Raw genomic sequence first — 24,537 nt, 5'->3', positions numbered from 1 at the left:
AGCATTCATAATCAAATTCAACCAGATTAATATTAACAGGAAGTGTCTAATTAGAAACAAGTTGCATGATAGATCCTCAGCTGACAGGACCCAACTGTATGTGCCTGGTTTAGATTTTGTCAATTTTGTGAGTCTTTAGGTTTGGATCAGTTGAGGATTGGTGGGGCTTGGACTGTGTTTAAATTTATTAATGCGATAATTAAACTGTACTTCTGCTGTTCCCAGCCCACTTATTAGCTTGATGGGCTTTCTGATACCACTATACCAGCAGAGTCATGGGATTAAGCCTGCCACAATTTTAAAATAAATTCCAAGATCTCTGTTACTTTTTTGGTCATGAACTCTTAATTAGATATATTCGGTCAAGGAATATGCCAGTAACCACAGTTCCACCGAATGGAATAATTTAATTGTCAAGTTAAGTTACAGCAAGATTTAACTCCAGAGGTGGTTTGAACACTTGCTGATTAGAATACAAAGCAGCAGTTCAGCGTTTGAAGATGGCTAGCTGGCCCAATGAAGAAATAGCAAGGTTAACTGAGAACCAGAAATGATTTGCAAGGAAAACCTTAAAATTAATTTAACAGAATTTGTTAGTATAATTAACAATTTTGGACTAGGTTATAATCCAGATCAAAGAAGCATAGCAGTATGAGCTCCCTTTGATCTGTAATTTGTAAATGACCCAAAAAAAGATGAATAATGGAAGCCATGGAGCATGTGGAAGATAAGTACCAAATGAGGAAGTATAAAAATCTAGAAACACCCAAGACAATGAACTGAAGAAAAAAATGTAAAAACATATGGATTTTCAACACTTTTTTAGTAGTAGATGTGAAACATCATTAAAAACATAATACTGAGCAAGTAGGATAAGTGCATAGCAAAAGCAAACAAGCTCAAATTAAATCAATGTTAACTGATTAAAACATTAAAAACAATAAAAATGAAATCCTCACAAAACCTGCAGGGATGATTATATTAAAACAGAATTATTAAAAGGGTATTCAGATAAACAGGGAGTCAGTAACATCTGTGGCTGAACTGACTGGACTTCCCCATCAGTGCGGGTCCAACTCCAGCCACTCAAACACTGACAGTTTAGTACAATGCTGAGGGAAAGCTGTACCATTAGAAATGTCTTCTTTAGAATGAGATATTTATTTGAAGCCCATTCTCTTCTCTTAAGTGGGCATAAAGGATCCAGTGGCCCTTGCTGGACTTGAGGTCCATATTGCGTGTGTCCCAGATTCTGGTTACTCTATTTTTTTTAAATGCTGTTTTTGAATGGTTTGATGTAGACTGGGGCTCTTTGGTGAAGATGGCCTGCAGTAGGTAGCAGTGCAGCTCTGAACTGAGCTAAGCTGCATGCCACTGGATTCCTAGTTTGATGATTGACATTCTGCATGCTGTACACTCAGCTTTTGCCACTTGTGCAATTTGTTCCTTTTTCCCCCGGGTGTTTGGTGTTTTATGTTTTGTTGAACAGGTTCCACGGTGCTTTTTGTTTTGTGGTTGCCCGTGGGAGGACAAATCTCAAGAGTTGTATTCTGTATATGTACTCTGATAATAAATATACTTTGAATCTTTCCTCTGCTGATCCCTGGATAAGGACTGGCAACACGCTGGAGGAACTCAGCAGGTCGGGCAGAATCCATGGAAACGAACAGTCAACGTTTTGGGCCGGAACCCTTCCTCAGGACTGTACAGGGAAGGGGCAGAGGCCCTATAAAGAAGGTGAGGGAGGGTGGGAAGGAGAAGGCTGGTAGGTTCCAGGTGAAAAACCAGTAAGAGGAAAGATCAAAAGGGGTGGGGGAGGGGAAGCAGGGAGGGGATAGGCAGGAAAGGTGAAGAAGGAATAGGGGAAAACACAATGGGTAGTAGAAGGAGGCGGAACCATGAGGGAAGTGATAGGCAGCTGGGGGAGGGGGCAGAGTGAAATAGGGATAGGGAAGGGAGGGGGAGGGAATTACCGGAAGTTGGAGAACTCTATGTTCATACCAAGGGGCTAGAGACTACCTAGATGGTATATGAGGTGTTGCTCCTCCAACATGAGTTTAGCCTCACTATGGCAGTAGAGGAGGCTATGTATGGACATATCTGAATGGGAATGTAAAGCAGAGTTGAAGTGGGTGGCAACCGGGAGATCCTGTCTGTTGTGGCGGATGGAGTGGAGGTGCTCGATGAAGCGGTCCTCCAATCTGCGTTGGGTTTCACCGATGTAGAGGAGGCCGCACCGGATGCAATAGATGACCCCAACAGACTCACAAGTGAAGTGATGCCTCACCTGGAAGGACTGTTTAGGGCCCTGAATGGTGGCAACAGAGGAGGTGTAGGGACAGGTGTAGCACTTACGCCTACAGGGATCAGTTCTGGGTGGAGAGTTGCAGAGGGACCAATCCCTGCGGAAAGCGGAGAGGGGTGGAGAGGGAAAGATGTGCTTAGTGGTGGAGTCCTGTTGAAGGTGGCGGAAGTTGCGGAGGATAATGTGCTGGATCCGGGGGCTGGTGGGGTGGTAGGTGAGGACAAGGGGAACTCTAGCCCTGTTGTGGTGGCAGGAGGACAGGGTGAGTCAGAGTGAGTTGTTAGTGTTGCTTTGACCCCAGCATTTGCAAAGTATTTTGTGTTTTGGATAAGGAGTGGTGCGTGTTCCCTTGACTTCCCCTTCCTGAAATCCACAATCAATTCCTTGGCTTACTGACAGTGAGTGCAAGATTGTTCTTGTGACACCACTCAACCAGCTTATCTATCTCCTATATGCCTCCTTGTCACCATCTGATATTCTGTCAGCAATAGTTTTGTCATCAGCAAATTTATAGATGGCATTTGAGATGTACGTAGCCACACAGTCATGGGTGTAGAGGGCTAAGCACGCATCCTTGAGTTGCACCAGTGTTGATGTCAGTAAGGATGAGACATTATTTCCGAACCATATTGACAGCGGTCTCCTGCTGAGAATTGAGGATCTCCAGGATCGGGTTGCAGAAGGAGGTATAAAGGTCTAGTTTTTGGAGTTTATTGTTTAGAACTGAGGGTATGATTGTGTTGAATGCTTGGCTGCAATTAATAAGCAGCAGCCTGATGTAGCTATTGCTATTGTCTAGATGATCCAAGGCTGGCTGGAGAGCCAGTGAGATTGCATCCACTGTAGATCTATTTTAGTGATAGGGAAATTGCAGCAAGTCCAGAGCCTTGATTAGGCAGGAGTTTAAAGTTCAAAGTAAACTTATTACCAAACTTATACATGTCACCATATACAAACCTGAGATTCATTTTCTTGCGGACATAAATCCGTAACAGAATAATAACCATGATAGAATCAATGAAAGACCACAACAACTGGTTGGGTGTTCAACCAGTGTACAAAAGACCATGAAAGTGAGTCCGTAGATTGTGGGAACAGTTCAGTGATGAGGCATGTGAAGTTGAGCGAAATCATCCCCTCTCATTTATGAGTCTGATGGTTGAGGGGTAGTAACTGTTCCTGAACCTGATGGTGTGAGTCCTGAGGCTCCTGTACCTTCTTCCTGATGGCAGCGGTGAGAAGAGACCATCACCTGGATGGTGGGGTGGTGGGGTCCCTGATGATGGATGCTGCTTTCCTGGGTGTAGATGTGCTCAATGGTAGGGAGGGCTTTACCCATTTTACCCATGACGTACTGGGCTTTATCCACTTCTTGTAAGATTTTCCATTCAAGAGCATTGGTGTTTTCATACCAGGCTGTGATGCAGCCACTCCATATACTCCCTTCCCCACATCTCTCTCCTATTTGCTGAATCATCACTACCGTTGGTACAGCCTATGACAGTGGTTGTCATCAGCAAACTGGAATATGGTATTGGAGCAATGCTTAGCCACACAGTCAAAGTGTAAAGCAAAAAAAGCAAGGGACTAACCACACAGCCTCGTGATGCACCTGTGCCGATGGAGATCGTGGAGGAGATGTTGTTGCCAAGCCAAACCAACTGCGTTAATTCTGGTCATAACCAACCTCCCAAAGCACTTCATCACAGTAGATATGCGTGCAATTGGGTGATAGTTGTTGAGGCAGCTCACCCTGCTCTGATTGTCATAGTTTTGAAGCAGATGGGATCCTCCAACTGCAGCAGTGATAGATTGAAGATGTTCTTGAACACTCCCACCAATTGGCTGGCTTAACTCTTCTAGTGCTGTCTGACTCATTGTTTTAACCCTAACCTAATCACAGGACAACTTACAATGACTAATCAGTACGTCTTTAGACTGTGGGAGGAAACCGGAGCACTTGGAGGAAACGTATGCGCAAGCGAAGGAACATACAAACTTGCTTGCAGATGTCACTGGAATTAAACTCCAAGTTCAGATACCCCGAGCTATAAAAGTATCGTGATAACTGTTCAATTCTATTTTCAAAATCTGCCATACTTGAAGTTTCTTTTCCCCCAAATGGATCTGATTTACTGATAAGTAATTACATTATTTACATATTTGGCAGCATTCAACATTATTAAGTAGTGTATCCAACACCTCCAGCAGGCAACAGAGTGCAAGAATTCTGTTCACTATGAAAACTCCATGTACTTACCAAGAAATCCTATAAAATAATAAGCATTGTTTGGTTTTCCACCTAAAACTCCTAAAGACTGAGGCATCTTAAAACACTCCTGGAACGGAAACGAAATCAGATGTAAAATTAAACAAATTGATTACAAGAACAGAACACTCAGATTTTAGAAATACAAGAATAAACAAAAACAGTACAAAAAAAATCTGAGATAAAATGCTGCACGTATAAAAAAAGGTCTGTGAAACTACAGCAGGCCTTTTAAAAATAAAAGATTAATCTTTGTAGGTATACACTGCTCCGTAGAACAATACTGTTATTCCACTCAGTTGGTTAAGCAAAAGAATTACCAGGATGGCAGAAAATTCAGAAGCAAGAGTCTTGACTGAAGCATTAATGATGGGTTACAAAGTTCTGTATTTTGTATTGAGGAAGTCAGTAACAGCAACTGCTCCAAAACAGTAGATGGGCGATCAACCATATTACAACCCACCTGAGGCTCCAGCTAAGCTTCACCCCCTTTCTGTCGGTTACGGTCACGCCTTATTTTAAAAACTTCACATAGATGATCTTAGGACTAGCAAGCATTAAATTCAAGAGAATTCCTGACAAAGCCTTTTAGAAAGCATGATGGATTTAAACTTGCCTTTAACGCGTTGATGTAAACGGGATTGATGTGGTTTATTCCCATACGAAGAGGTATAATCAGTAAAAGTGGTTTCCAGTCCTTATGGTGCATAGACACAGCCTGGTTTTTGGGCACATCACCTCTGTACAGAGAGGTATCAGTTTGTAACCTGCAATTCTCAGACCAATGTTTGCACAGTTTTTCTGAAACAATTTTAAAGATAAAAAAAATTAAGAAATATGCAAATTTAAAGCAGTAATCATTGGAGAATATAAGGGAAAGGTATAAAATATACCACTTCTTCGAGCATCAGTGCCAAAACATTAATTTTCTTAAAAGTGGATGGATCACTGAACATTAATATGATACTTTAATAACTTTCTTTGTCATTTCATATTGAGAAGTTTTTAATGTTAGAATAGTCAAAGAAATTTAAGGAACAAGGAAGCAAGAAAGGGTCTAGGAGAAAGAAATGAAGTAGATTAATACGATTCACAGAGGAAATTAGAAAAAGTGTACAAGTAACATTGAATGATGGAGTGTCAACTACATTCCACTCTGATAAAGGGCCTTGCCATGCAGTTCCAGTATGCTTAAGACCGAAAACATGGGCCTTCCACATCTGGATGCAGGGGTCCAGGTAGATAAGGGACATAAAAGGTAATCACACTTGGTGGAATCCAAGTAACTGAAACTCCGCATTATTAGGACCAACTCAATGAGCTAAATTTTAATCAAGACATTAACCTGGTTATCCATTTAACAGTATTTTTCTTAATGCTTATTCATGGTATGTGGGTATAGTTGACAAAGCTAGTATTCCTTTGCCATCTTGCATTACTCTAAAAGTACAGTGAGCTACCTTTCAGAATTCGTGTGTTTAATATGTTCCCTTAGGACATTCCAATAGCAAATACATGTATATCACTAGCAAATGTGGGATTTCATATTCTCTGCTTTTTCAGGGCAAAACGCTGCTGCATTAGAAATATTTCATGTTGTTATCTGTAACAATGGGAAAGTGGTAATAACAAAGTTGCTTGGGGAATGGGGTCAGTGGGGTAGACTGCAGTTGGGTGATATTCTGAACATTGGTTTATAAAGAGAAACTTAAACAACTGGGATGTCAACAATGAATTGCCTCACAGCAATACTTGTCTGGTAGAAAAGATTCTATTTCTCATGAAGCTCATTTGAGTTTGGCATGAGATCAACAGAAACAGAAATTCTGGTATTTCCTACAAGAGAGTGTTTTATTTTTCCGTACAAAGCAAATGCTACCCATCAATTCCTGGAAATATTTGGTTAAAGATGCCATTTGGCACTTGTACCAGAAATGTGTAGAGACAGAGAAATAATTTCTCATCCAATATAATTGTTCAGTAACCCATTAATGGTACAACAAACCCACTGGCGGGGCAGATAATGGAGCTGATTTCCATATTAAGTACCAGAAGTCTAGCCACCTTATGCCAAATCTCACAGAACCTTGCAACTTTAAATAATGGACCGTGGCTTGTTAATGAAATAAGTGAACTATTAAGACTCACTGATATCTTCAATAACCACAGTATTGTCCAAGGAAATGTAAACTGCCAGTGCATTCCAGTCGTCAAATAACGTAAGCTTTCTGTGAAAAAAAGCAAATACTCATCTCATGCATTTCTATTTGGAGATAAGGGAAATGGATTCCTAGACATGATGACAGAAAAATAAATCAAATTAGGTAGAAGCCAATAATTGAAAAAATTGAAAACATTTTTTAGAATATTAATAATATACACATTATTAGGATTTCCATTCGACTGCAGTATTCTTTCTGGAATAACACATCCAGTAACTCACCTTAAAGAAACTATAAAGGGACTCCATTGAACTGGCAGGGAAGGGGAATTTTAAACACTTTTTAAACATTCTGCGGATGCTGGGAATCCAGAGCAAAACACACAAAATGCTGGAGGAATGCAGCAGGTCACACAGATTTACCAGTCCCGTTGATGGTTTATTCCCCTCCAGGAAAGGGTACTTGTCCTGACTATTATGATCCATTTATTGACATTCTGGTCTCTGAGTCAGAAGTCTGTGGGTTCCAATTAAAACACAAATTCTACACTGATTGTTGTACTGCATGATTAGTCTATTTTCAAGGTGTTTTTTATCAAATAAAAAATTAAACCTTCTCCCCTAAATGAATTCAAATGATTCAATGGCAGCGTGTAAATTCCCATGAAAGTCCTTATCCATAACTGCCCCTCAATAAACATAATTAAGAGAGAATATTCGGCCACCATCATATTGCTGCATGTGGGAGCTAGTTTTGTCTAAATTGGACACCATATTTCCTACATTGCCTCAGTAATTGTATTTCAAAAACAGTACGACATTGTCTAGAAATGCTCTGGGATATTCTGAGATTTCAAAAGTTACTCTATTTGCACTTCCATGATTGACCTCAGAGGAAATTGTAGCCACATGTTGTTTATTTAGAAATTATATTATCTCAATGTCAGGGGAGTGGCGTAAGCCCATGGCAACTGTATGATGGTTTAGGGAATGCAACTTTGCAACTGCATCTTGGGTTCATAGTCAACCCAACCCAGGTGGTTGCGAGGATTTTATGTGTAACCCTCTCACTGTATGTAAGCTTGGCTCGATAGCCAACTCGGCTAACAGCGACGGGACTCAGTGGTGAGAAGGTCACCTTTATAAACAATATACGTCTAGGGCCAGTACGATTAGGGGTTCAACCAGACAAGAGAGTTGGGATGTTCTGATTAACGGAACCTTAACTTGAGTGAATGCTGTGTAAATACTGCCCACACACATTTATCGGTCAGCAAGAAATAACAGATTGTACACCGCATAAAATTATAAAGAAAGCATATTTGCCAATTTCAGCTTTATCACACAGTTACTAAGAAAAAGAAACGGGGCCCATTACAGTTAAGCCAGTCCAATGTACACATACTGGAGTATTTGGAGGTGTATCTCTTACTCACGTGCTGGACCCATGGTATGCATGAAAACACCAGACATATTTTCAAACTCCCCTTGAAGACCATCTTGAGAAAACTGGCTCACTCTGTCAGGAATATTGTCCTTCGTCCTTAAGAGCAATTCATTTGCACAAAGCACTTCTTGCAACGGCATTCTGCAGCATCTTCATTCTGTCCTGCTCCACTGCTCCCGCCAAGAAGCCCCACACCAGAGAGTCCTTCAGGAAACTCTCTCCACTCCACTCTCTCTAGAACCTTCTCCAGATTCTACCATCCTGATTGGCTGACACAACATTACTAACCTGGTGGAATTCTTCGAGGAGATTACATGCAGGATAGATAAAGAGAATGCAGGATGTTGTATATTTGGATTTTCAGAACGCCTTTGTCAAGGTGCCACACACGAGGCTGCTTACCAAGTTAAGAGCCCATGGTATTACAGGAAAGATACTAGCATGGCTAGAGCATTGGTTGATTGGTAGGAGGCAGTGATTGGGAATAAAAGGATCCTTTTCTGGTTGGCTGCCAGTGACTAGTGCTCCACAGGGGTTGGAGCTGGGACCGCTTCTTTTTATGCCGTATATTAATGATTAAGATGATGGCTTTGTTGCCAAGTTTACAGATGATACAAAGATTGATGGAGGGGCAGGGTGTGTTGAGGAAACAGGAAGGCCACAGAACATAGCACATAGAATAGTACAGCACAGTACAGGCCCTTCAGCCCACTATGTTATGCCAACCCTTAAACTCTACCTCCCATATAACCCCACACCTTACGTTCCTCCATATATCTGTCTAGCAGTCTCTTAAATTTCACTAGTGTATCTTCCTCCACCACTGACTCAGGCAGTGCATTCCACGCACCAACCACTCTCTGAGTAAAAAACCTTCCTCTAATATTCCACTTGAACTTCCCACCCCTTACCTTAAAGCCATGTCCTCTTGTACTGAGCAGTGGTGCCCTGGACTTAGACAGATTAGGAGAATGGGCAAGAAAGTGGCAAAAGAAATAAAATGTTGGAAAATGCATGGTCACGCACTTTGGTAGAAGAAGTAATAAATGTGCAGACTGTTTTCTAAACAGGGAGAAGATCCAAATATCTGAGATGTAAGAGAACTTGGGAATCCTTGTGCAGAACACCCTACAGGTTAACTTGAAGGTTGAGTCAATGGCGAGGAAGGCAAATGCAATGTTAGCATTCATTTCAAGAGGTCTGAAATATAAGAGCAGGAATTTCATGCTGAGGCTTTATAAGGCACTAGTGAGACCTCACCTTGATTATTGTGAACCGTTTTGGCTCCTTATCTATGAAAAGATGTGCTGCATGTGCTGGGTGTGCTGGCATTGGAGAGGGTTCAGCGGAAGTTCAGAAGGATGATTCCAGGAATGAAAGGGTTATCATATGTGGAACATTTGATGGTTCTGGGCCTGTTCTCGCTGGAATTTAGAAGAATTTCAGTGAGTGGTAGAAGTGGTAGATTTGGATTCAATTGTAACATTTAAGAGAAGTTTGGATAAGCACCTGAATGGCAGAGGTTTGGGGGGCTATGGTCCAGGTGCAGGTAGAAAGGACTAAGCGAAAGACCAGACTAAAAGACCAGAGGTTGAAGGACCTGTTTCTGTACCATAGTACTCTATAACACTGTAGCTTTCACAGTAGCCAGCCAATGAATGGAAAACTGTTTCCAAGTATGTAACTTCTTGCCATTTCCAGTTCCTTCACTAAAAACATACCCTTCCCCACCTACAGTGTATACCCAAATGTCTCAATCACAAAAAGTAACACAGAAAAAATAGACATTAAAATAGAAATTAAAATCAAGAAGAATGTCTGGAACTTTTCATTCTTCACTTACTTGAGTACTTGAGCCACTGTGTTGGGTCCATACCATTCCCCTACAGATTTGCCCTCTCCCACTCCCATCTGAGCTGTTAAAAAGAGAAGATTGGAAGAGTTAGAATTCACTCAGGACAATCATAAGAGTGCATAACAATAACATTTTGCTAGAAAGCCAAGTCATTTGAATGAACAGCGACAATGCAACAAGGCTCAAATTAAAGCAGCTAGTTTATAACATTTTGGTAGCACCATACATTCTTTGGTTATCCAATCCAAAGAGAATTGTCTGGTCTCCCTGCTCTCCCTCTCTGCCCATCTCATTTCTGGTCTGAAAATTAGTATAAAATTAGCATCTAGTACTAATTTTCATTTAGTACCATTGGCTCTGTTAGGCTCAGTCCCTCACTCGGGTCAGCTGCTCTATTTTTCTAAAATCAAACAATTTGGCTTTACTTACTGAAACACAGAATTTAAAAATTAGCCAGTTAAGCATTGTTGCACAACTTGCAAAGATACATTTAAATATCTCATTTTCACATTGACCAGAGAGACATTTTTTCAAAATTTAAGCCTTAAATGACATTCAGACTCATCTTTCCACCATGGCTGGAGGAAGGGGATCTGGGTTAGCAAGTATATCATCATAAGCAGTATAGAGAGGGGGCAAGAGAGGAGGAAAAGGGGGGGAGGGAGAGCGGGGGGATGGAGAGAGAAGGCAGGGGAGGGAGAAGGCATTTAACATAAAAATTGTGTTTTCCTCTACCTGGCTACAATCAATGCTCTAAAATACTTAATTTTCTTATCTTATCTGCAAGATTTGTATTTTTAAATCAAAATAGATTCTGCTTCAGATACAAATTATAGGCAACTTTCAACATTCTAACAGACTTGAGAGTAAAAATCACTTGCTGAGCTATCACAAGTAAAACAAAACATCAACTCACCAATACCTGAAGTTAAGGATACAGACGGTAGATCATTGGTGCTGCTGTCTCTAGCTGTTCAGCGTGCAATATCTAACAAACCTGTAATGCCATTGCCACCATCTCCGTAACAGGTACAGCATGGGGAAATGGCACACTTTCTGAATTTGCAATATCTTAGAGTCCAAAGCCAAGGCACTATCTGCCTGAAATTTTCTACTTAGATGAGAATTAAGACATACTGTTACAACTATAGTTTATTTCTGCACCATTTTCTATATGTGTATGGCACAATGCTGCAAATGCACAGCCAATTGTTAGCAGTGGTTTTACTGGTGTTTAATCCATCACATCTTCCTTACCCATTTGATGAATCGAATAACAACTATCCTTTCTGTCCAGAAAACACTGCAGAATCCGGTAATAAGGCTCTGGCTGCCATTTGCCTTTCTCCCATCGCCAATCTGCATCAAAACATTTCAATTAACCAACTAATGAATGCATATTTATATGAAAGACAGTTTGAAATAACTTTAAAAGTATTAGTATCTTGCCACATATTAATGAAAATACTTGCTTGTTTCAGTCATTCTGTTTAAGCAAGATAAGTAAACAACATTGTTGAGAGGAATTACTTGACTGCAAGCATTGATGAAGCTTTATTAAAATCAGACGAGGCATTCACACACTCCTGAATTAACTGCTACGTTAACACATTACAAATCAATTTAATGAAACAACTTAATATTTTTACATAGAAGCAACCCAGGGAAAGCAGTAGTTTTCACAATATGTTGAGTAGAGATACTTATAACTCAGCCAGTGTAATAATATAGATATCAGTCATTACCATGATTTACTAAAGAAAGATGTGTTGTACAGCACAAGACTTAATGGTTTTCTAGTGGTATTTATATTAGTTACAGTTGGAATAAATACTTACCTTTAAAAGTGTTAATGGTGCAGTAATAGAATAGATGGATGGGGAAGAAATTGAGTAAAAGTTGATGGTCAAAATCAGCTGTTGGGGAATTAATATACACTCTGAAAGGTCAAACAATCATAGAGTTGTATAGCACAGAAAATCAGGACCCCAAGCAAGAGATAGGGACAAAAAGAGCAGTGGCTCTGGTGTGAAAGGAGAAGTCCTGAAGTTTAGAGTGTCATTGGTTAACTTTTACGTTGTTCAGGTTTTTGTTAGGAAGTCGCAGCTATACTCAGGAATTACATTTTAGTAATCACCATTTAATACAATAAGAAACAACCCTCCCAAGTGCAGCTGCACAAACAAACAGCACAGATTGTGAAGAGAACAGGCTACATAACAGAATGGTTTGATAAAACACAATCACAAGATATTCTCATATGCAACAGCCAAATGTACTGACAATAGGGCTGTGTTAATAGGTTTACATCAAATCTGACACCAACGTCTTCAGCTAAGGTATTTTGTATCATTGTGACTGAAAATAAGGAAGGTTTCAGACTGACTATTATGCCACATAGTATACAACTATGGTCACAGGCGTTTTTTGTTTTATTAATCAATAATTAAGATGTTTGTGTATCTAGAGTACCAACCCTCAATACTGTGATGAAGAAGGAATACTTTGAATACCTAGATTTTTTTATAGCTCAGAAACATTTATAACATCCATATGAATTACCTCCACAAACATGTTTGAATATTCAGAGTTGGTCTTATCAGCTGAAACATGCTCCCATTGTATGTTATGTAATTCTGTGGAACCATTTGCCACTTGACCAATCATTAAAGTCAACTCTGCACTACAAACTATTGAAATTGTACTTAATCACCGGCTGCTATCTTTGTACTTAAAGAATATATTAAAAAAACTTAGTGTACTTTCAGTTAGGAGAGACTCTATTACCAGGCCTCCATATATGTTTGCTTTTTGAAATAAAGAATTAAAATCAGAGTGAAGTTTATTATCACTGCCATATATCATGAAATTTGCTGTCTTGTGCCATCAGCACAATGAAATACAGTAAAAGTTACAATAGATTACAATAATATTAAAAAACATTTAGTGCAAAAAGGAAGCAAAATAGTGAGGAAATTTTCATAAGTTCACAGTCCATTCAAAAATCTGACAGCTGAGGGGGAAGAAGCTGTTTCTAAAATATTGAGTATGTGCCTTTGGACTCCTGTACCTCCTCCACGATGGTAGTAGCAAAGTGAAGAAGGTACATCCTGGATGGTGGGGGTATTTAATGATAGATGGCACCTTCTTCAGGCATTGCTTTTTAAAGATATGTTTGATGGTGGGGAGGCTAGTAACCATGGTGGAGTTAGTTCAGTTTACAACCTTCTGCAGCCTTTTCTGATCTTGTGCATTAGCCGGAAAGAGTAGTGAGGGAAAATAACTAGTAAATACTGTAGACAAAGGTTAACAGTAGAGACATGGAATACAACAGCAATGACACTCAGGTTTCAGGAATTTATCTAATTATATTATCACATGCACCTGTTGTTCAAAGAAAATTGGATTAAGCTGAGATATGGAATACCAAAGTTTCAGGAATTGATCTGATTATATTATAGTCTGCACCCATTGTTGTAATAGAAAACTGGATTAAATAGTGACATGGAAAACAACAGTGATGACACCCAAGTTTCATTAATGTATCTAATTATATTATCATGTGCACCTATTGTTAATAGAAAATTGGATTAAATAGAGATATGGAATATCACAGTGATGACACAAGTTTCAGGAATTTAACTGATTATGTTAATCATTGTTGTAATAGAAAATTGGATTTATTGCTAGACCTGTGGATAATCATTTTTTTTCTGTAATTGTCCTAGTCTGCTTCTTAATTAAGTCTTTCTGTAGTCACCATTCTGTAAATTACTGGTAATTTCACCAACTGAAAATGCAAAATCTGTACCAAATTGCTCAGGTAGATCAACTTTGACCAGCTTTTAATAAATCACCTATTATTTCAAACATCAACTCTATGAGAAATTTGCTAGATTTTTTGGTGACATACAAAATCTCCTCAAACTCCAAATGAAACATAGCCCCTAGTGTACTTTCTTCATAATTACATCAATATATTTGGGCCTAAGATAGATATTTAGAGACTAGGAACTTGAAACTGCTCAGCCTTTCCAGTACTGACCCCTTGAAGAGGACTGGTACGTGTTCCTTCAACTTCTCTTTCCTGAAGTAACCAATCAATTCCTTGGTCTTACTGACACCAAGTGCAAGCCTGTTGTTGTGACACCACTCAACCAGCTGATCTAGCTCTCTCCTATACACATCCTCATCATCATTTGAGATTATGCCAACAAAAGTTGTGTCATCAGTGAATTTATAGATGCTGGTATCTGAGCTGTGCCTATGTTGATTGTCAGTGAAGGCGGAGACGCTATTTCTAATCCACACTGACTGTGGTCCCTCGACGAGGAAGTTAAGGATCCAATTGCAGTGATTGTTACACCTACTAGCCGCAACAGTAATAAGATATTATAATATCACCATACCTATCCCCAGGTGCTTGCATATCAATGCTTGTGCCAGAATCATCTGCCCACAGCGTAACATACACCCCCAGCCAGTATCGGAAGAAGGACCAGTCCCCCCTGTGTAAACAAAAGAGGAGAATTTACTATACAGCTTCAGCAGATGTAAATATTCTACTTTTTCAAAAAAAATTATTGCCATAATATATACATTATGCATATGATTGTGTAATTTTTCCACAAATGTGGTTTGAATTTCAAATATTTTCATATATTTCTTTTCCCTTTTTTATTTGTGGAGAAAAAAATCAAAGTAATCCAGAAATATTCAACTATAAACAGATACAAGGTGCAGATTTGATGAGAGGTGCAGTAAATATTGATGGCTTTACACAGAGCAGAGCAGAGACTACTGCCATTAGTTGAAGGGTTAATGCAATAGGAGCAGGAGTATGACATTTGGCTGTTCTGAAGATAAAAGACAGTGCAGGTGCTGGAATCTGAATTAACAAACAGAAATGCTGGAGAAACTCATCAGGACAAACAGCAACAGTGGAGGCATAAGGTGGAAGTCAATGCCTTGGGTCAAGATACCACATCAGTATGAAGAAGGAACAGGAAAGATTGCCAGCTTCTAGCAGTACAAGGGGATTATAGAAGCTCGTAGGTTTCAGGTGGAACCCAATGGGGCAGTCGATAATGGGTAGATGGAACCAGATGGAAAGGATTAGGAAAGGTGAAAAGAGTGAGTAGTAAACTAGGTGGAGATGTGAGTATACTTGGGAAGAGAGGACTGGAGGTGTCAATCTACTGAAATTCAATGAGTTGCAAGCTACCCAAATAGAATGGAAGATGTCGATCCTCCAACTTGTGTTTGGCCGTAGCAATGGAGAAAACTAAGGAAAGAAGGTCAGAGTGGGATTGTGGAGGAGAGTTACAATATCAAGCAAACACTATGATGGCACAGTAGCACAGCGGCTAGCTTAATGCTTTACAGCACCAGTGACCGGAAATCCGGGTTTAATTCCCACCGCTGCCTGTAAGGAATTTGTACGATCTCCCCGTCAGCACATGGTTTCCTCCCACATTCCGAAGATGTGCAAGGTAGGGTTAGTGAGTTATGGGCATGGTATATTTGTGCCAGAAGCATGGCGACACTGGCAGGCTGATCCCAACACATTCTCAGACACAAAACAACACACATGTCACTCTATGTTTCAATGTTTCAATACATATATGACAAATAAAGCTAATCTTAATTTTATCCCAACTAGAAGGGCAAAATGACCTTTGTAGACAGAGCCCAGGTGCACTGCACAGCCTAGGCTTGTGGACAGGCCAGACAGGTGCACAGTGACCAAGTCTAGGCTTGGTTTCACCAAAGTAAAGGAGGGAACATCATGAGGGTACATCTTGTCGTGAGAGGCCCCTTGGGTAACAGTGACCATAATATGGTGGAATTCTTCATTAAGATGGAGAGTGACATAGTTAATTCAGAAACAAAGGTTCTGAACTTAAAGAGGGGTAACTTTGAAGGTATGAGACTTGAATTAGCTAAGATATACCGGCAAATGACACTTAAAGGGTTGACGGTGGATATGCAATGCAAACATTTAAAAATCGCATGGATGAACTACAACAATTGTTCATCCCAGTTTGGCAAAAGAATAAATCAGGGAAGGTAGTGCACCTGTGGCTAAAAAGGGAAATTAGGGATAGTATCAATTCCAAAGAAGAAGCATACAAATTAGCCAGAAAAAGCAGCTCACCTGAGGACTGGGAGAAATTCAGAGTCCAGCAGAGGAGAACAAAGGGCTTAATTAGGAAAGGGAAAAAAGATTATGAGAGAAAACTGGCAGGGAACATAAAAACTGACTGTAAAAGCTTTTAGAGATATGTGAAAAGAAAAAGACTGGTTAAGACAAATGTAAGTCCCTTACAGACAGAAACAGGTGAATTGATCATGAACAAGGACATGGCAGACCAATTGAATAACTACTTTGGTTCTGTCTTCACTAAGGAGGACATAAATAATCTTCCAGAAATAGTAGGGGACAGAGGGTCCAGTGAGATGGAGGAACTGAGCGAAATACACGTTAGTAGGGAAGTGGTGTTAGGTAAATTGAAGGGATTGAAGGCAGATAAATCCCCAGGGCCAGATGGTCTGCATCCCAGAGTGCTTAGGGAAGTGGCCCAAGAAATAGTGGATGCATTAGTGATAATTTTTCAAAACTCGTTAGATTCTGGACTAGTTCCTGAGGATTGGAGGGTGGCTAATGTAACCCCACTTTTTAAAAAAGGAGGGAGAGAGAAACTGGGAAATTATAGACTGGTTAGCCTAACGTCGGTGGTGGAGAAACTGCTGGAGTCAGTTATCAAAGATGTGATAACAGCACATTTGGAAAGCGGTGAAATCATCAGACAAAGTCAGCATGGATTTGTGAAAGGAAAATCATGTCTGACGAATCTCATAGAATTTTTTGAGGATGTAACTAGTAGAGTGGATAGGGGAGAACCAGTGGATGTGGTATATTTGGATTTTCAAAAGGCTCTTGACAAGGTCCCACACAGATTAGTGTGCAAACTTAAAGCACACAGTATTGGGGGTAAGGTATTGATGTGGATAGAGAATTGGTTAGCAGACAGGAAGCAAAGAGTGGGAATAAACGGGACCTTTTCAGAATGGCAGGCAGTGACTAGTGGGGTACCGCAAGGCTCAGTGCTGGGACCCCAGTTGTTTACAATATATATTAATGACTTGGATGAGGGAATTAAATGCAGCATCTCCAAGTTTGCGGATGACATGAAGCTGGGTGGCAGTGTTAGCTGTGAGGAGGATGCTAAGAGGATGCAGAGTGACTTGGATAGGTTGGGTGAGTGGGCAAATTCATGGCAGATGCAATTTAATGTGGATAAATGTGAAGTCATCCACTTTGGTGGCAAAAATAGGAAAACAGATTATTATCTGAATGGTGGCCGATTAGGAAAAGGGGAGGTGCAACGAGACCTGGGTGTCATTATACACCAGGCATTGAAAGTGGGCATGCAGGTACAGCAGGCGGTGAAAAAGGCGAATGGTATGCTGGCATTTATCGCGAGAGGATTCGAGTACAGGAGCAGGGAGGTACTACTGCAGTTGTACAAGGCCTTGGTGAGACCACACCTGGAGTATTGTGTGCAGTTTTGGTCCCCTAATCTGAGGAAAGACATTCTTGCCATAGAGGGAGTGCAAAGAAGGTTCACCAGATTGATTCCTGGGATGGCAGGACTTTCATATGAAGAAAGACTGGATGAACTGGGCTTGTACTCGTTGGAATTTAGAAGATTGAGGGGGGATCTGACTGAAACGTATAAAATCCTAAAGGGATTGGACAGGCTAGATGCAGGAAGATTGTTCCCGATGTTGGGGAAGTCCAGAATGAGGGTTCACAGTTTGAGGATAAAAGGGAAGCCTTTTAGGACCGAGATTAGGAGAAACTTCTTCACACAGAGAGTGGTGAATCTGTGGAATTCTCTGCCACAGGAAACAGTTGAGGCCAGTTCATTGGCTATATTTAAGAGGGAGTTAGATATGGCCCTTGTGGCTACAGGGATCAGGGGGTATGGAGGGAAGGCTGGGGCAGGGTTCTGAGTTGGATGATCAGCCATGATCATAATAAATGGCGGTGCAGGCTCGAAGGGCCGAATGGCCTACTCCTGCACCTATTTTCTATGTTTCTATGTTTCTATGAGTACTGAATGCAGTAGACCACGCTGGAAGAGATGAAGAAGGAGTTCTGCCTGACTTGGAAGGGATATTTGGATCCCTGCATGGTGGTGATGGAGGAGGGAAAGGGACAGCTGTTGTTACCTCTTTGGTTGCACAGGAAAGTGCTAGGAATGGGAAATGCTGGGGGTGGGGGAGGGATGAATGGCCCCAAGAGACCCAAAGGGAATGGTCCCTGTGGAAAGCAAAAAGGGTATGAGAGGTGAAGATGTGAATAGTGGTGAGAATGCATTGGAGCTGGGGAAAACGGCAGAAAATGATGTACTGGATGCTGAGGCCGGCACAACACTTCAGTGAATCTCTTCCTCAGAACTTTTTTTCCCTGTCCATCTTAGCCTCATCAGGAAATATTGTTCTGATTCACAAAGTTTATATGTATAAACTTTAAAAAAAATGTATAAACTTTATATAACTTATATAACTGGTAATTGACAAGAAATGCATGGTGTAGTAAGGAAAGCTGCTCATTACGTGGCTAGTAATTAGGAATGTGCTGCCCGATTCTACTTTGGTTATTATTATGTAAACATTTAGAACATAGAACATAGACCATAGAGCACAGGACAGACCTCGCAGCCCACAATGTTGTGCTAACCTTTTAACGTACTCCAAGATCAATCTAGCACTTTCCTCAACATAGCCCTCCATTTTTTTTCATCCATGTGTCAATCTAAAGAGTCTCTTAATTGTCTCTAACTTGAATTCAATAACTCCTGTGTTCAATATTCCAGGCTAACATTGCTACCTTTTGATGGACTGTGAGATAGGATTGCAACTTTTATGGTCAGATTTGGCCTTTACTTTCTTCAATGACCAAAATGTATGTAGCCCCCCCGGCCACCCTCAGGGTCGCTCGGCTCGTTGTCGTCTAGGGAAACAGCCTCGGCCCCGGCAAACTGGGTAATTCGTTTGTATGGATGCTGTGTGAGGTACCCCAGCCCGCCCAAATAACAGACAATATACCAGATGCAATTAAATGATTTACAGTTTATAGATATTACTGGAACTATATAATTAAAAGAGAATAAAATATAAAAGGAAAATAAAAGGCGCCACATTTATCAAAGTTCAATCTCTTCGTGCACAAAAACCGTTGGAGCTCAAGGACCTTCTTCTTCACCCTGCGACCCCCTCGGACCACCTCGACCGGCCGCCTGGGACCAACAACGGTGGTTGACCAGACGCTCCACACGAGTCCGTCTCCGTCTCCTCGCCGAACGCCCGCTCGGGGTCCGACCCCGTTAGCGGACTCACAGCACCTGGTCCATCCTCTGTCTCGCTCTCCCGCCTTCTGCCCCAAAACCTCACACATACAGTATCTTCAAATAGACCAAAACCATAACAACTATCCCAATTGGTTAATAGCACTCTCTTATCACACTCTAAAGCAAAAACAAACTGCTAGCGCAAACTTTCTCAGCGTTTAACACAACAAAGCCGCATTCCCCAGATTAACATAACAAAGACGCCATTTTAATTAGCCTCCGCAGTAACATAAAAGTCGAAACCCCCCTTACATGTATAATAGTTGTTGATGATGGATTACACAATAGCTAACTAACAATAATAATGTAGGGAACTGCTGTTCCCAACGGGTGCACTAGATGGACACATCAGTGACGCATCCATAGACTACTTCAGATGTCTGTACTTTGCTGAAAAATTCAATTGTGTTTTGGGTGAAACTGTAATAATCGAGGTGAGAGAAGAGTGTACAAGGATGATATCACATTTGCTTGACACTTTTAAAACAGAAGTAGGGCTTTGCAGAAATGGTGAGGATTAGCATACCATCAGGAATATGGGAATATTAGAAAATAAGGGCAAGAGCGGGAGACCTCGCTCTTCAAACCTGTGCTGCCATTCAATATGATCACAGCTGATCTGCCCTAGGCCTCATCGCTTCAGCTGTAGTTTTTCCGAGCCTTAATTCCTTGATATTTCCAAATTTCACCAGCTCTCACTTTATATGTACCCAATTATCTAGCGTCAAAAACCTTTCAGTGGATAATTTCCAGAGATTCATTGTCCTTCATCTCAGTTTCAAATGATCACCACTGTTACCTGTCCCGTGAGTATCCCGTGAGCATGATGTAATTATCTCGTGATATTGGCATGATGTAATTGTCGTGATAGTGGGGTACTGTGATATCACGTGATGGCATGTTCCAACCCGTATAAAAGGGGAGACTGCAGTTTGTTGCGTAGTTGTTTTGTTGGGTAGTCACAGTCAGTGGTTACGTAATCGAAGAAGGAAAGAGAGAGAGAGTGAAGAATTGCCAGCTTCATGTGAACCCAAGAAATCAATGGCGTTCAGTGATTGACATTTGGTATGGTTCGTACGGGTATTGTGGCACACACTTTTGGTTAACCCCTGCATGGTCTTGGGTGTTGTGTGGTGACCACCTCCGGTGAAAGGTCAGTTACTGTGAGAAATTTTATTCTTCGTGATCTCTTTGGACAAGGCATTTCTCGGCTGGGATCTGCATCAGCAGTTTCATCTTTTCTTCATCGCTGGTACGGGAAGTCTCTCCTCTAACTTATTTCATAAATCACTTGGACTCTTTGAACTACCACCTTAAGACTGTGTTTGAGTAAGATCTGTTAAGAATTGTCTCTATGTTCGACTGTTTGATAACTATAGACGCATAACAGTTAACTTCTGTCTCAGTTAGTCGTTTGTTTACTTTTCTATGTTTTTGAGTAGAGGTTAATAAATTTCATTGTTTATTTATAAAAACCCGACTCAATTTCATATATATTGCTGCTGGTGTGTAACACCACCAATAATTGTAACCATATCTCTGCATTCAAATCAATTAGGGAGGAAAAGGGTAAAAAACAGGTCAACATAACCTGGAAAAAGGCAGATCAGGGCCTAGGATTCATGTTTTCATCGGCTTGAAAATGCTGGAGGTGGCTACAATGGATTGAGGGGGGGAAAGGCAGTTTACCTGCTGGATGAATCTTTAGAGTATTGCAAAACAGCCCAGAAGTAATCATTATCAAATGTCACTCCTCCTGTCAATGACTTCATTTGCATAATGTGAAACAAACTCCACAACTGACCTAGTGAACATTAACCTTAAATTTACTTGGACCATTTCCGACACCTCTCTCTTCTTTCTCAGTCTCTCTGTCTGCATCACTGGAGACAGTTTATCTACTGATATCTTTTATAAACCCTCTGACTCTCACAGCTATTTGGACTACACTTCTTTCCACCCTGTCACTTGTAAAAATGCCATCCCCTTTTTTCAGTTCCTCCGTCTCCACCACATCTGCTCTCAAGAAGAGACTTTTCATTCCAGACCAACTTCGATGTCCTCCTTCTTCAAAGAAAAGGGATTCCCTTCCTCCACCATCAATGCTGCCCTCACCCCATCCTCCCGCTGCCACACCAGGGATAGGGTTCCTCCTGTCCTCACCTACCACCCCACCAGCCTGCATGTCCAGCAAATAATTGTCCGTAACTTCTGCCATCCCCAATGGGATCCAACCACCAAGCACATCTTTCCCTCCCCCCCACCACTTCCTGCTTTCTGCAAGGATTGCTCCCTACGCGCGTCCCTTGTCCACTCGTCCCTCCCCACTGATCTCTCTCCTGGTACTTATCCTTGCAAGCAGAAGAAGTGCCACATCTGCCCCAATACGTCCTCCCTCACTACTATTCAGGATCACAAACAGTCCTTCCAGGTGAGGTGACACTTCACCCGTAAGTCTGTTTGGCCATCTATTGTATTCAATGTTTCCAGTGTGGCCTCCTGTATATCAGTGAGACCCGACATAGATTAGGAGACCACTTCGCCGAGCACCTACGCTCTGTCCACCACAAAAAGTGGGATCTCCCAGTGGTCACCCATTTCAATTCTACTTCCAATCCCCATTCCAACATGTCAGTCCATGGTCACCTCACACTCAGGATGGAGGAGCAATACCTTCTCTTGAAATAATATGAAACGATATGAGTCAGCTGCACCTTTCCTCATTCCCTGTCAAGCACTGTTGAACTTGAAATAACCCACCAAATAACACATAAAACCTAAAATAACACTAACATATAGTAAAAGCAGGAATGATATGATAAATACACAGCCTATATTAAGTAGGAATAATGTATGTATAGTGTAGTTTCACTTAACAGAATCAGGAAGATTAAGCCAAAACCGATTTGTAGAAAAAAATCGGCATGTACACGCATGCGCACACAGGTGCCCACACAAGGCTTCATGGTCATGGTAGTCTTTCTCGGAGTAAACACAAGTGTCCCGTATTTGACTGCTACTTTTGTCCCTTATTTGGGAGTGAGAAAGTTGGCAACCCTACTTGAACACCCCCACCCACGGTCAGCCGGTCCGCAAGAATATTGTCAATATTCAACCAGTCCACGGTGCAAAAAAGGTTGGGGATCCCTGATTTATTTCACCCCCTTCCCCCTCCCGGTTTCACCTATCACTTGCCATCTTGTACTTCTTCCTCCCCTCCCCCCACCTTCTTATTCTGACTTCTTCCTGTCCTTCCAGTCCTGATGAAGGCTCTCGGCCCAAAAAGCCAACTATGCTCTTTTTCATAGATACTGCCTGGCCTGCTGAGTTCCTCCAGCAATTTCTGTTCTATTTGATATCTTCTGTATTGGTTTGAGATTTAATTTAATTCAATGGCAGGTATAGAAATCATAAATTATGCAAAATCCCAGGTAGCTTACATATGAGCATTCTAAATCCCAGGTTCATTTTTGATAAAAATGAATTTGCAGAGGACAGAGAGAAAAAATACAGTGAGCCATTGGGGCAATCCACTAGGCCAAGAAAACAAAAATAAACTTGTTGAAAAATATATTTCTGCAGGCTTTTTGGAACCTAGTAAACTGAATGACAGATGATGCAGCCCAAACTAGTTGCGTTAGTTTTAAGACTACACTGTTACCAAGATACTCGAAACAATATCATGGGCAGGAAATCAATTGTCAGATTAATGTCATATCCAGCTGGCTAGAAGGTTTCATTTGAACGTGTTAGCGATCGAGAACTAGGAAGATTATACAGTTTAATACATGGCTAAGGAGTTGGTCTAGGAGGGAGGGCACAAGATTTTTTGATCATTGGGCTCTCTCCAAGGAAGGTGGGACTTGTACAGAAGGGACAGCTTGCACCTGAACTGGAGGGGGATTAATATCCTAGTGGGAAGGTTTGCTAAATCTGCCCGGTGGGGTTTGAACTAGAGTTGCCGGGGGTGGGGAACCGGAGTATCAGAACAGTCAGTGGAAAGGTCACGGAGGCAGATGTTGGTAAGACCTCAGACAAGTTTAGGAATCAAAAGGTTGAGCAGGATGGGACTAGTGTCTTCAGCTGCATATACTTCAATGCAAGAAGTATCGTAGGAGAGGCGGATAATAGTGCTCAAGATAAAATAACTGGTTTACAAACAGAGGCAATGTATAGTGAGAAGAGGCTGTTGACAGGGGAAAATTGCAGCCAACAGGATGGGTTGCAATGTAAAAGGTGGACAAAAGCAGAAAAGGTGAATACAGTACTGAAGGTGCTGTATCTGAATGCGCGCAGCACACGGAATAAGGTAGATGAACTTGCAGCACAGTTGCAGGTTGGCAGGTATGATGTTGCAGGCATCACTGAATCATGGCTGAAAGAAGATTATAGCTGGGAGCTAAATGTCCAAGGATACACACTCTATCGAAAGGACAGGCAGGTGGAAGGCAAAGGGGATGGCATTGCTCTGTTGGTGAAAAACGAAATCAAATCATTAGAAAGAGGTGTTGAATCATTGTGGATGGAGCTAAGGAACTGCAAGGGTAAAAAGACCCAGAGGGATGCCCAAACAGCAGTAAGATGTGGGCTACAGCATGAGATAGAAAATACATGCCAAAAGGGCAATGTTACAATAGTCATGGGGACTGCAATATGCAGGTAGAATGGGAAGATCAGATTTGCACTGGATTACAGGAGGGGCGAATTTACAGAGTGGCTACAACATGGCTTTTTACAGCAACTCATGGTTGAGTCCACAAAAGAATCAGCTCTTCTAGACTGGGTGTTGTGCAATGAACCAGAACTAATTAGAGAGCTTAAGGTAAAACAACCTTAAAGGGCAAGTGATGATAATATAATCAAATTCACCCTGAAATTTGAGAAGGAGAAGCTAAAGTCAGATGTATCATAATTACAGTAGTGTAAAGGGAGGCATGAGAGAGGAGTTGGCCTGAATTTATTGAAAAAGAAGACTGGCAAGAGTCACAGCACAGCAGCAATGGTTGGAATTTCTGGAAGCAATTCCAAATATAAACATCCCAAAGAGGAAGTACTCCAAAGGAAAGATGATGCAAACGTAG

At 41.2% G+C, this 24,537-nt stretch overlaps 1 protein-coding gene across 1 annotated transcript in view; it reads right to left on the bottom strand.

Annotated features, from left to right (window-relative positions):
• Positions 1 to 24,537, bottom strand: part of atg4a (autophagy related 4A, cysteine peptidase) — a 57,322-nt gene that overhangs the window by 14,714 nt on the left and 18,071 nt on the right. The window contains exons 4-9 of the mRNA XM_072270930.1: positions 14,447 to 14,545; positions 11,295 to 11,396; positions 10,026 to 10,098; positions 6,723 to 6,802; positions 5,191 to 5,375; positions 4,566 to 4,644 (exon numbers count right to left, since the gene is read on the bottom strand). Coding sequence (XP_072127031.1) covers positions 4,566 to 4,644; positions 5,191 to 5,375; positions 6,723 to 6,802; positions 10,026 to 10,098; positions 11,295 to 11,396; positions 14,447 to 14,545 — 618 coding nt within the window. The remainder of the gene's footprint in view (positions 1 to 4,565; positions 4,645 to 5,190; positions 5,376 to 6,722; positions 6,803 to 10,025; positions 10,099 to 11,294; positions 11,397 to 14,446; positions 14,546 to 24,537) is intronic.

The sequence above is a fragment of the Mobula birostris genome, chromosome 10 (assembly GCF_030028105.1).
Source record: "Mobula birostris isolate sMobBir1 chromosome 10, sMobBir1.hap1, whole genome shotgun sequence".
Classification (NCBI taxonomy): Eukaryota; Metazoa; Chordata; class Chondrichthyes; order Myliobatiformes; family Myliobatidae; genus Mobula; species Mobula birostris.
Note: the sequence above shows the minus strand (reverse complement) of the source record. Positions and strands in the feature narration are given on the sequence as shown.